The sequence below is a fragment of the Nomascus leucogenys genome, chromosome 1a (assembly GCF_006542625.1).
Source record: "Nomascus leucogenys isolate Asia chromosome 1a, Asia_NLE_v1, whole genome shotgun sequence".
Lineage (NCBI taxonomy): Eukaryota > Metazoa > Chordata > Mammalia > Primates > Hylobatidae > Nomascus > Nomascus leucogenys.
The window spans coordinates 64,584,578-64,597,231 of NC_044381.1; the positions used below are offsets into that span (position 1 = coordinate 64,584,578).

Sequence of the window (12,654 nt, forward strand, 5' to 3'; positions counted from 1 at the left end):
ACGGTGGTTCACCATGTTGGCCAGGTGGTCTCGAACTCCTAACCTCGGATGATCCACCTGCCTTGCATCCCAAAATGCTGGGATTACAGGCATGAGCCACCACGCCGGCCCATTTTTAATGCTTTTCTAATTCACCAAATTTGCTCATCTTTATTTAAACAAAATATAGGCCGTGTGCGGTGGCTCTGGTAGTTCTGCAGTCTGTAGTTCCAGCACTTTGGGAGGCCGAAGTGGATGGATTGCTTGAGCCCAGGAGTTCAAGACCAGTCTGGGCAACATGGTGAAACTCTTCTCTACAAAAAATAAAAAAATTAGCTGGGCATGCTGGCACACCACTGTAGTCCCAGCTACTTGGGAGGCTAAGGTGAGAGGATTGCTTTGAATCCAGGAGATTGAAGCTGCAGTGAGCTGTGACTGTAACCACTGCCTTAAGCCTGGGTGAGTGGGACTGTGTCTCAAAAAATAATAAAACAAAAACATAATTTATAATATATGTATATCCAGAGTATATATATGTATAAAACCTATACATATGTGTAAATATATGTAAATAATTCTCCCTTTTTCTGGTTCATTCATTCACTCATGCTTTAACACTAAACCAAAAGGACGGCTGCAGGGTGGCCTATGGTAAACAGGATGAGGGACTGCATGGTTAATTTTTATGCATCAACTTGGCTGGGCCCGATGCCCAAATATTTGGCCAAACATTGTTATGGTTGTTTCAGTAAAAGTTTTGTTGTTGTTTTATTTAGGAGATTAACACTCAAATTGGTGGACTTTGAGTAAAGCAGATTGCCCTCTGAAATGTAGGTCGGCCTCATCCAATCAGTTGAAGGCCTTAAAACAGAACAAAGACTCACCTCACACTAGCTAGGAGGATTGGATTGCATCTCTCCTCTTGGTCTCCAGCCTGCTGGTCTACCCTTCAGATTTTAGACTTACCAATCCCCTACAACCCTGTAAGCCAATTCATTAAAATAAATCTCTTTCTCTTCACATATGTATATGAAAGCTAGAACTGGCAAAATGACCCCAACTGAAAAGAGGTTAGAAAAGGAGGGGGCAGATTGACTGTGAACCTTTCTCTTAAAAGACAGCTGCAATTGCTTAAATGGACTGTTCCTAACCAACTTTTCTTCATATAAAGAAATTTGTTAGTGTCAAATTACTACTGATGTTAGTGACATCAGTAGCATCTGATATCATTCTGGAAGACCCATCGCTCATCTATCTCACTGGGCTAGAAGCACAGGCATAATTCTATCATAGATGCAAGGTGCCACCGGGGCCACACTGGCTTCTGGAGAGCTGCAGAGTCCTGACAGCGCAGAAAGTGAACACGGCTCTCACTCATGCCTCTATCTTCCCTCTACTGATACTCTTCTCCCTGTTTCTTCATTTGCTTAACATCATTTTTTTTCATTATGTTCCATGTATACTGTAGGCAGCTTTAAATCTTTCCCAGAACAAAGGAGGATATGCATAAACAGGGGTGGTGAAAGCACTGGGGGTCCGTCAGGCACACTGCTGGACATTCTGAGGAATAGTGGCACTGCCCGCATCACAAAATTGCTGGAGCCAGACGACAACCCAGCTCCTGCTGAAAGCCTCCTTGCCTCCCCACCTATGTTTGCAAAGGGCTCATTCCTGGATTTAAAGAACACAAGCAAACAGTATTATCATATAGTTAACTAGTACATTTTTCCCCTGTTCACAAAAGGTGGCTTTTATTTATGGAATATGCAAATTTTAGTCAGTGCCCTGAGGAGTGTTCAGAAATTCAAGATACATTAAATGATTTATAAGTGACAGCACCCATATTGGAAGAGACATAAACAAGGACACCTTTATAGTATAACTCAGTTACCAGTAAGCCAAATTTCTACTACCACTAAAACACAAGCCCAACTCCTTTATGTCAATTCATATCATCAAAGACCCTTAATGGAGCCAAGACTCTTTTCTCCTTTTCCAAGTTCATTGTTCATTAATACAAGTCTAAATTCCTAATCTGTCTTGCTTAAATTCTAAATTTATTTTAGTACTTCAAGAATTTAAGTGGTGTTTGGGCATGGTGGCTCATACCTGTAATCCCAACACTTTGGGAGGCTGAGGTGGGAGGATCGCTAAAGGAGTTCAAGACCAGGACCAGCCTGGGGGCAGCAAAGCAAGACCCTGAAAAAAAAAAGGGGGTGGGGAAGAGAAAGAAAGAGAGAGAGAGAGAGAGAGAGAGAGAAGAGAGGGAGGAGGAGGGAGGAAGGAAGGGAGGGAGGGAGGAAGGAAGGAGAAAAGAGGAAAGGAAAAGAAAAAGGAAGAGGAGGAAGAGGAGGAGAAGAGGAAGAGGAAGAGTGGATGTAGGGCTGTAAATCGATGCAACTTCTCTAGGAAGCCGTTTGGCAGTAAACATCGAGAGCCTTAAAAATGTTCCTATACTTTCACTCAGTAATTCTACTTCGAGAACTTGCCTGCAGAAAAATACTGAAATGCTGATCAATGATATACAAAACTGAATTACATACAAAGAGGTGCATTTCATGTTAAAAAAAAAAAAAAAAAGGCAAAAACCTGGAAATAATCAGAACAGCCAACAGCAGAATTGTTCACTTATGAAGCAGTCATGGGATATATTGCTCTGTGGTTGTTAATGACGATGTGTGCACTACGCTTTAACTACCTTGCTGCACAGTCGTAACCACCTGAGAAACGTTAGTGATAGAATGATAAACAGAAAAAATAGGAAATACAACTACAAACACAGTACACCCTCAAGTATCATATGCACAGACATCCACAAATATGTAATTGGAGAAAATACACCAAAAGTATCTGAGGGATGGGATTATGGGTATAATTTTCTTTTTCACGTTTCCATTTTCCAATGTTTGACAAGGAGATAAGTACTCACTTCCATGATTAGTAACAGAAATAAAAGTTGCATTTAAAAATAGGAAGTAGCATACAAATCCACCACAAAGAAAATTATGGATTGCAATGTATTCCTTTTTATTAAATTATAAAACTGTTGTCAATACATATGCTTTTGGAAATAGTGTTTTCCTCAAGTATCTGCTTTTGTGCAGCACTTGGTTTGAAGCAAACAAAAAATTTCAATACCAACTTCTTGGGCTTCAAGCTGTTGAGCACTTATAGCCAAACCATCAAGTATAGCTATGATATATACAGTCCGAATTTATGGAAAATATTACAAAGACAAATGCCTTGAAAAGATGACACAGTGCAGGGAAAACTACAGCTATTGAGCTGGTATAAAAATTAGTCAAAATGTTTTAGTCCATTATGGCTCTGCCTAAAGCTTCAAAGGAAGAAAATTTAAGACACTTCTCATCCAAGGCACTTAAGAGTTGCAATAAAGTACTTCTTTGAATTTAGTTTCAGCCCAACAGTATTTTTTATTCCTTTTTCACATTCTGACTCACACTGAAACAGTCCTTGAAGGCAGCTATTAATGGGAAAAATAGTTATTGCTTCTTAATATACATATTAAAAGTACGCAAACAGAATACAGATTTTGGTCTACTGAAGCAAGTAACAGGATCTGACTGTAGTGTTCTGCTTAATTCTGAGCAAAAAGCCACAGACTCCTCTAACCCAGTCCCACAAACAGAGCCATCAGTTCTGAATTTGCACCAGCTGTCCCCTGGGTTTTCCATGAGGACACACGAGCTGGAGTCCCACCACGTCTCCATGGTGCATTCTAACTGGAGAAGAACCATCCCGGCGGCCTGGCAGGAGCGGCTAGTCTAATGCCATGGCAGGCGGGCCTGGGAGAGTCCATGCTCAGACATCTATAATTCCGTGTCCCGGTATCGGGCAGACTGGCCATAGTAACCGCGCTTGGAGTGTTCCGACAGCTGCTGGCGGTACTCCTCCTCCTCGGCGTCACTGCCATAACTTCCTCTGGTATCCTGATAAGGTCTGGAAGGAGCTTTCTGTGGCTCGGGGGGTCTGGAACTAACAAAAAAGGGTGTTAAAGACATTCCAGAGCACCTCCATGTCCTCCGGCTGCCCGGGGAGGCATGGCTCTGAGCACAGTGACTGAGCATCCGAGCAGATCACTTACCTCTGAGCCACATTCTGCAGAGCCACCAGGGGCATCCCTGGTCCTGCTCCAGGTTCGTAATAGGTCAGATCCAATGCCCACTTGGGCGGTGAGTGAGGAAACCAGCCAGGTGCTCCCTGACCTAAGAATCTCCCTGTTGGACAGGGGGTGCCCTCCTTACCCTAAGCTCCCTGGCTAGTCTCACCCAGCAGCGAGAGTTCTCTGCCAGTTTCAGTCCATCATAACCAAGAACTCTTTGTTGCCAGAGGCAACCTGGTTGACTGTGTTACCACTCAACTGATAAAGAAGAAATTTGTTTCCAGTTTTCTATTGCTGGAAAACTAGACTTTAGCTTCCAGTTGGAAGGGCCACAAGAGGCCAGGTACAGTGCCTCACACCTGTAATCCCAGCACTTTGGGAGGCCGAGGCGGGCGGGGTCAGGAGTTTGAGACCAGCCTGGCCAACACGGTGAAACCCCGTCTCTATTTAAAATAAAAAAACTAGCTGGATATGGTGGCACACACCTGTAATCCCAGCTACCCAGGAGGCTGAGGCACGAGAATCGCTTGAACCTGGGAGACGGAGGTTGCAGTGAGCCGAGATTGTACCAGTGCACTTCAGCCTGGGCGACAGTCACTCTGTCTCCAAAAAAAAAAAAAAAATGGCCACAAGAAAATGTGACTTTTTTTTTTCCTATTCTCGGAAGCAGGAAGCAATCCAGTATAAAACTTCAACAGGAGGACACTGTGAACATTCCTACTGTTTGTGTGGCATTTACCAAGACTGCTCATTTGCTTGTCATGATCCCTTTAGACTTCAGGGCAGCACAAGTGGTCTGACTTTGCTGGATGATGCAAAGGAATTAAGAAGCTTGGCTGAGAGTCAGCAAGACAAAACAGGTCTAAGCCCTAGGAATTCTGCTCACATGCTAACCATGTGCAATGTAACATAACCAGGCTCCAATGTGTCAAATGTACCAGCTTGAAACATCAGTGATTACACTTTGTCAGAGTTTTAGCACACAAGCAAACTATGCTTAAATTTTGACTCTGTAATCTTTACAATTAAATTTGATGGAATGAGCAAGGCAAACAGTCGACCAGTGGAAAAAAAAATCCTCCTGTTACTCTGAAATTTGGGTAAAGGAAATTCTTTCTTCAAGTCCCATTCCATGAGAAGTCCCCGCCTTAGACCTGCACCCACTAGGCAGCCCTTACCTTGTGTGCTGGGGCAGGCCGGGGTCTGGCTTGTGCGTTTTGATTGGAACTGCATAGATATCAGGATGCTTCTGGGCAATTTCAATCTGTGGTAATTAAAAAAGAAAAGAACAAGAGTGAAAGAATGAACCACTGGGCACTCTGCTTGCTGGTTTCCTGCTGGTCCCACCCTTTCCCCATATCCTACTTATTTTCCCAACCCATTTCAAGAAGAGGAAACACAGAAGCAGCTTCCTCATTTCCACGGTCATGTGCGGTACACGTCAGACAGGAAAACTATTTAAAAGGAATGAAACTCTGACATATGCTACAACCTGGATGAACCTTGAGGACATCATGCTAAGGGAAATAAGCCAATCACAAAAAGACAAATAGTGTATGATTCTACTTATAGGAGGTTCCTACACTGTCCAATTCACAAAAAAACAGAAAGTAGAGGGGTGGGTGCCAGGGACTGCGGGGAGAGGAGAGTGGTGAGTTAGTATTTTATGGGTACGGAGTTTCACGTGGGGAGGATAAAAAAGTTTTGGGGATGGATGGTGGTGATGGCTGAACAGCGATGTGAAGGTACTTAATGCTGCTGAACTGAACGTTTTAAAATGGTTGAGGCTGGGTGCAGTGACTCATGACTGTAATCCTAGCACTTTGGGAGGCTGAGGAAGGTGGATTGCTTGAGCCCAGGAGTTCGAGACCAGCCTAGCAACATGACAAAACCCTGTCTCTTCAAAAAATACGAAAAATTAGCTGGGTGCAGTGGCGTGTGCCTGTGGTCACAGCTATTCAGGAGGCTGAGGTGATCAAGGCTGAGAGGTCGAGGCTGCTGTGAGCTGTGATCGCACTGCTACACTCTAGCCTGGGTGACAGAGGGAGACCCTGTCTCATAACAGAACAAAACAAAATAAATAAAACAAAAGAAAAAAGTGGTTGAATTGGTAAATTTTATGTTATGTATCTTTTACCACAAGAAACGAAAAATGCTCAGATGTACTGCTGCTGTTGTGCTAGACCTGAAAGAAAACTCCCACATCTCCTGGGCAAATATACTCCACAGACCTTTAGTTAAATTCTTCTTTGATGTTTGAAAAGTTCTATGTGCATATGGTATACAAATTCAAACAGCTCAAGAAGTACAATCTATGGGCCTTTCTGTTTTAGCACTCAAAGTTTGCTTGGTTTCTATGGTAAATCTGGGAGCTACACGTTTAAGAGAAAAGAAAAAAAAAATCACATTCTAATTAAAATGACTTCTGAGAGGCACTGATTCTCTCCTCACACTTCCTCATTCCAGAACCCTATAGAAAGTTCTGTGTATAAACAGCAGAATCTTCTTCTCCTATATTGTCAAGTTTTCTTCATTGGAAGAACAAGGGATGTGCTGGGAGCTGGCCATCTGAAGTGACATACATAGCACCTGCCTTTGGTGCAGTGCGTGTGAACATCCCTGTCACGTCTGCGGCAGTGGAAAAGGGGTTGTTCGCTGTTATATTGAAATCAAACTTATTTAAAACTCTTATTGATGATGGGTAGCTTAAAAACAATTACCCTTGCATTCTGTGCTTCCTGGAGCTCCTGCATTCTCTGTAATCTGGCCTTGTGATCCATCTTCTCAAATATTTTGACTTTGCCCAGGACTGATTTGGGAGCATTATCTTGCTCCTCACTGCTCTCTCCCATCTCCTCACCCTCTTGAGGAGGGATGGGAGTGGAGGGCTTCAGTATAGACCACCCAAAGGTAGGTTTTGCTGCAACAGGAGGAGGATAACCTTTGGTAGATGCCCCAGGAGTTTCATTACCAGCAACGGCAGAGGGGTTTGACTTATATTCATAGGATTTGGAGAAGTCATAGGATTCTTCTTTGTTCTGGGGTTTGGCCTGTGGAGAGCAATGACACGTTTTCACCTTGGGCTTTTAAGTTTATTTTCAAATTTATATTAGTGATTTAATACACTCCATTTCCTGATCAGTTTCCAAAGGTGGTCCACAAATACCATTCTGACAAGGAATGTAATACAGCAGGGCAAATAGCCACTGGCCAGGCTTCCTGAGCCCTACCTCCCTTCCTATACTAGTTTATTAGGAATGTCAGGAAGCCAAAAAGGAGTAGGGAAAGTGCTGGGAGGGCTGTGATTGCTGGAGGTAAGATCAGACCTGGAATAATTTTGTTCTAGAGGAGATTAGCATCTTGGAGAATATCTCAGAACAATTCAGGCTTTGGGACTGGAAGAGTGGGCTTCTGAGGTCACCGCTGCACTGAGAGTACATGAGCCGGCCAGTTGAGACCCATGTCCAGCTGAGGAATGAGACTGGGGTGGGGAGCGAGGAGAGCACTGCTTCACGCTAATAGCCACTTTTCCTTCACACTTCCAGTCTTGCCCAGCTTGCAAATTTTTGCTGATGTATTTTATGAGGTCACTTATTATTACTTAGTACCTATCACATTTACTACTTCTGATGGCTCACACAATCAATTATGGCTTTCTTCTCATCTAAATTATTGAGTTAGGCTGGGCGCAGTGGCTCACGCCTGTAATCCCAGCACTGTGGGAGGCCGAAGTGGGTGGATCACCTGAGGCCAGGAGTTTGAGACCAGCCTGGCCAACATGTCGAAACCCCGTCTCTACTAAAAATACAAAAATTAGCTGAATATAGTGGTGCACGCCTCTAAGTCCCAGCTACTCGGGAGGCTGAGGCAGGAGAATCACTTGAACCTAGGAGGTGGAGGTTGCAGTGAGCTGAGATTGCACCACTGCACTCCAGCCTGGGCAACAGAGTGAGACTCTGTCTCAAAAAATAGTAATAATAAATTATTGAGTTAAATAGATTTTATTTGGGTATAAGGAAAAACATAGAGTCATAGCTCTGATTCTGACTGGAGGTAAATAATCTTTTGATATAAGCCCTTGTGTCTTTATATTGATTCTGTTCTGGATAATGATTTATTAAACAAATAAGCAGCTCTCTTAATGAGAGGCATTGTAAGCAGTGGTGATGATTATTCTCTTTAGCAAATCACCGGTAAGAATTATCCGGTGCATCTAAATCAGACTGCGGGCAGAAAACTTTAGCTGGACAGCAAAAGAAAAACAGGTTCTGCGATTGGTGATTCTGGGTATACAGTACAGTATTTTTCAATCTTTTTCTTTACAGTCTTTTTTTTTCTAACAAAAAAAGTAAATTAAATAAACACTAAGAGTCCTAAAATTATATGCTCTCCTAATATTGCCTTTCCTTCCTTTTTGCCCTTCCCTAATTTGGGAGTTCACCCAACAGGCCAAAAGATAGGCTCTAATAGAGAACACAGTGAGTCAGAACCGTAATTAAACACCATCTCAGTGTGCATGCTCCTCCCTGGCCGTCCAGGAGGCTTCAGAGGCATCTGCTTCCTCTTCCTTCCCATCCTGGGCTTCCCAGCCACGTACCTTGGGCGGCTCTGGCTTGAATGCTGGGGGCGGGCTATTGTCCCTAAGTTGATCGCTGCTAGCAGCCCTCCTCATCTGAGCTCGTGGCTCTGGGCTGGGTTTCCTTATGCTCTATAAGACATAAAGGTTCATTCACAACAAGAACATCCAAGCAGAGAGAACAGAGCACTCGACTGCTTTGGAGGAGTTCTCCAAACTTGAGTAAGTTCAGAAGTTGAGGTTCTGAGCCGGTGCTTCTTTACTGAACAGGCAGAAACCATCACCAAATGCTTCAGACACATTTTTAAAAACTGGCTGCATCCAATGTAGAGTCTCTTCCCTTAAAGTACAATTTTTTAAGAACCCTCCAAAAATCTAAAATCTCTTGTGTCACTAATATCCATGTCTATAGGCATCTGAGAGTTAATTTATTCTTTACAACTTGTCTAGCATAAACTAATTTGTTGCTGTGGTAATGGTGTATTTTTCTCCCCCTTCAGTTTGTTGTTGTTGGTTTTTTTTTCTTTTTTTTTTTTGGTAGTTCTATTTCATAAAGAAAAAAATCATTTACTGGAATGAGCTAAAATGCTAGAGAGAAATCCACAGCAATAATTATCCAAATATATGAACAATCCCATCTTCAAAGATCATTATTCCAACATTCTCTGAGGTGCAACTAATAATTGCTAACTTGGCTGTGACTTTACAGTGCCTGTCAATGTGATTTCAATGATCCCAGAAACTAATCACAGTGGATGCACAGTACATGTGATCAGATGAAGGTTTGATCATGAACTCAATTAAAAAACTGAAATATAAGAGAGAAGGAAACTGATGGGGAAACACTCAAGAGCTTTGGCAAGATTAGAAAGGTTAAAGGCAGGATGGGGAAGAAAAGCAAGGACATCTAAGAGTACAGAGAGAAACCTAATCAAAGGTTACAAGTACATACAACAATACTGCATGGGAAGGAATGTTCCGCTGGTAATTTGGACAGCCAGCACATAAAGCCATTCTGTTTATCCATCACACCTGAGGGCATGGGTGTGAGGCGTGCTGACCCCTCAAGCTCTTCTGAAGTCCACCTGCCTGCCCCACTTTCCCACAGACTGCAACCATGCCAGCGTGGAATCAAAGCGAGAGACTCCCTGGAAGTCATCTGCTCCAACCCTTAGGAATGCCTTCCACAGCACCCTGAACACACAGCTGTCCACGAGAGTGCAAGGAAAACACCAGGCTCTCCTGCTCCTGCCCGTGGCCTGCCTCGCCTCACCTCCTCGTGCTGCACCGGCTCCGAGGAGCGGGTGATGGACGACACCAGCGGCTCCTCAGCTGGCTCATCCAGCTCATTGTCAGTGTAGGCGCCTCCTTCGCCATCCGTGTCTTCAAAGTCGCTGATGAGGCGGCTGTCGCAACTCAGATAGTCCGCGCCCATGGCGGTTAAGTAGGACATGCGGTCTTCGGGGTCATCATCCATCCCTTCCATCTAGAGGAATTTGTGTTGGAGGGTCAGTGGGGTCTGATGTGGCTCCTGGGAGTGGAGACTCAAGAAAATTCCCAAGGACACAGCCAAGCGACTGAAACCTTGATGTGCTCGCCAGGGAAGGCATCTTTTATTTTTCTCCCTGAAATCACTTGGCTTTGGTACAATGTTGATATTAAGGTCACTTTTGTGCAGGAACTCAAATTAGGGGCCCTGCAGCCTATCTGTGCTACCATCCATCCTCCATACCACGGCTGAGCCACACTTCCTCAGACTGTCTTGCTTTTCTTCTGAATCCAGCTCCTCTGCAGCCTGTTCTCCTGGTACCACTCTCCTAGTAATATCAACACATGCGCACTGCCTTGTGCTACACTCACATCCATGCCTCTATAAGATTCTCAGACCCTCAAAGGCAGAAGCTATGTACTGTTCAACTTGTCCTCCCCAGGGAAGCTTGCATAGAGCCTTCCAAACTGGAAGCACTCCATAGATGCCAGATACTTTGACTACACATCTAGTTTTCAAAGAGCAAAACTTAGTCAATTCTGCAACAAAATAGTCACTGTAAAGTCTCACAAAACTACCTCAGTTCAGCTGGTGTACAGGATACTAGCACCAAAAGCTTCTAAAATAAAAGGGGCCACAGGTAATAGAATCTCCCTTTTTCCTCCCTGCAGCACAGCCGTGTGTGAGCTATCTCCCCGAGGGAGAAGCGATCCAATTGTAGAGGCCTAGACAAATTCCCTAACGCTCTCATATCACCATTCAAACTCCCAAAACGATGGCACATTCTCAACCAACCTTTTTTTCTAAGTAATTCCGACTCCATTAGCTTTTCTTCTTTTTATTAATGTTCAGCCATATTCTCCAAGTTACTCAACCTCACCTCTCATCTGCACTCTAAGTTTCCCATGTCCTTAGTAAGCTGTGGAGCTCAGCATGAGATCTTGTAAGCTCTGATTAGTGTACTTGGAATGTAACACTAGTTACTACGTTAAAAGTGAAAGGGAAGTGAATGTAGGGCTGCACATGTCACATTCTGCTCTTCTTTTAAAAGTCCCTTCATTTTTATTACTTTGTCAGAGAATTTATGAAATTTCAAACTTGATTAGCACACATGTGAGCATCACTTCACATGGGCATGGCTTGACTACATTCACTGCCCTCTTGAGAAAAGTTTCAGAACAGGGACTCTCACCTCATAGCAGCATATCTATGCCACATACCTTTCCTTCAGAGACCCAAACCGCTTCTCCTTGCTGATGCTGAATAGTGTCCTTTAAGCTGCCAAACCAGCTATCATTGGCTGAATTTAGGTGGATTGTAGCTATAGAAATATAAACAAAAAGGTCTGCATTAATTTCCAGAGGCATGTTTATTAAGGATGCTATTTGACATAACTTATACTCATTTCTGTGATATTTAAGACTTTGGCAGATGCAAGAAAATGTTTGCACATCTTTGAATATTAAAACCCTTTTAATGAATGCAATTAAAACTATTAATCATGTAGCTGTTTCGAGTTCACATTATAGGTGGATGTGATAAAACTAAAAATAGATTTTTAGAATGTTTATTTTCAAAAAGGCTAACTTTAAAAAATGTTTTTTAAAAAAGTGTGTTTTCGGCCAGGTGTGGTGGCTCATGCCTGTAATCTCAGCACTTTGGGAGGCTGAGGTGGACGGATTGCCTGAGGTCAGGAGTTCAAGACCAGCCCCACCACATGGTGAAACCCCATCTCTACAAAAATACAAAAATTAGCCGGGCGTGATGGCGGGTGCCTATAATCCCAGCTACTAGGGAGGCTGAGGCAGGATAATCCCTTGAACTCGGGAGGCAGAGGTTGCAGTGAGCCAATATCGTGCCACTGCACTCCAGCCTAGGTGACAGAGCAAGACTCTTTCTCAAAAAAAAAAAAAAAAAAAAAAAATAGTGTGTTTTCAGGAACAAAGAAACATCTAAAACAAACATAGGCAAGCTGCCATGGCTCATGCCTGTAATCCCAGCACTTTGGGAGGCCTAGGTGGGTGGATCACTTGAGGCCAGGAGTTTGAGATCAGCCTGACCAACCCAGTCTCTACTAAAAATATCAAAATTAGCTGGGTGTGGTGATGCACACCTGTGGTTCCAGCTACTCAGGAGGCTGAGGCACGATAATTGCTTGAACCCTGGAGGTTCAGGCTGCAGTTAGCCGATATCACACCATTGCACTCCAGCCTGGGTAACAGAGCAAGACTCTAAAGATCATTTACACAGACATGTATATTATAAATAAGAAAAAATATACACTAATATACTGTTGGCTACCTCCAATAAAACACTAAAAGTAACACTTAAACATAAAGTTGTCCCTTGGTATCTGTAGAGGATTGGTTCCAGGACACCCCCCACTTGGATACCAAAATCCACAGATGCCAAGTACCTGATAGAAAATGACAACAGTATTTGCATATGACTTATGTACATCCTCTTATATACTTTAAATCATCTCTG

At 43.3% G+C, this 12,654-nt stretch overlaps 1 protein-coding gene across 1 annotated transcript; it reads right to left on the minus strand.

Annotated features, from left to right (window-relative positions):
• Positions 1–2,986: 2,986 nt before the first annotated feature.
• LOC115834666 (tight junction protein ZO-2-like) lies at positions 2,987–11,549 on the minus strand. Its single transcript, XM_030810059.1, has 6 exons — positions 11,388–11,549; positions 9,952–10,164; positions 8,700–8,810; positions 6,823–7,152; positions 5,281–5,366; positions 2,987–3,975 (listed from the first exon to the last, which is right to left on the minus strand). Exons 1-6 carry the CDS (start codon positions 11,532–11,534, stop codon positions 3,810–3,812), a joined length of 1,053 nt encoding a protein of 350 aa, XP_030665919.1. The 5' UTR covers positions 11,535–11,549; the 3' UTR covers positions 2,987–3,809.
• Positions 11,550–12,654: the final 1,105 nt, after the last annotated feature.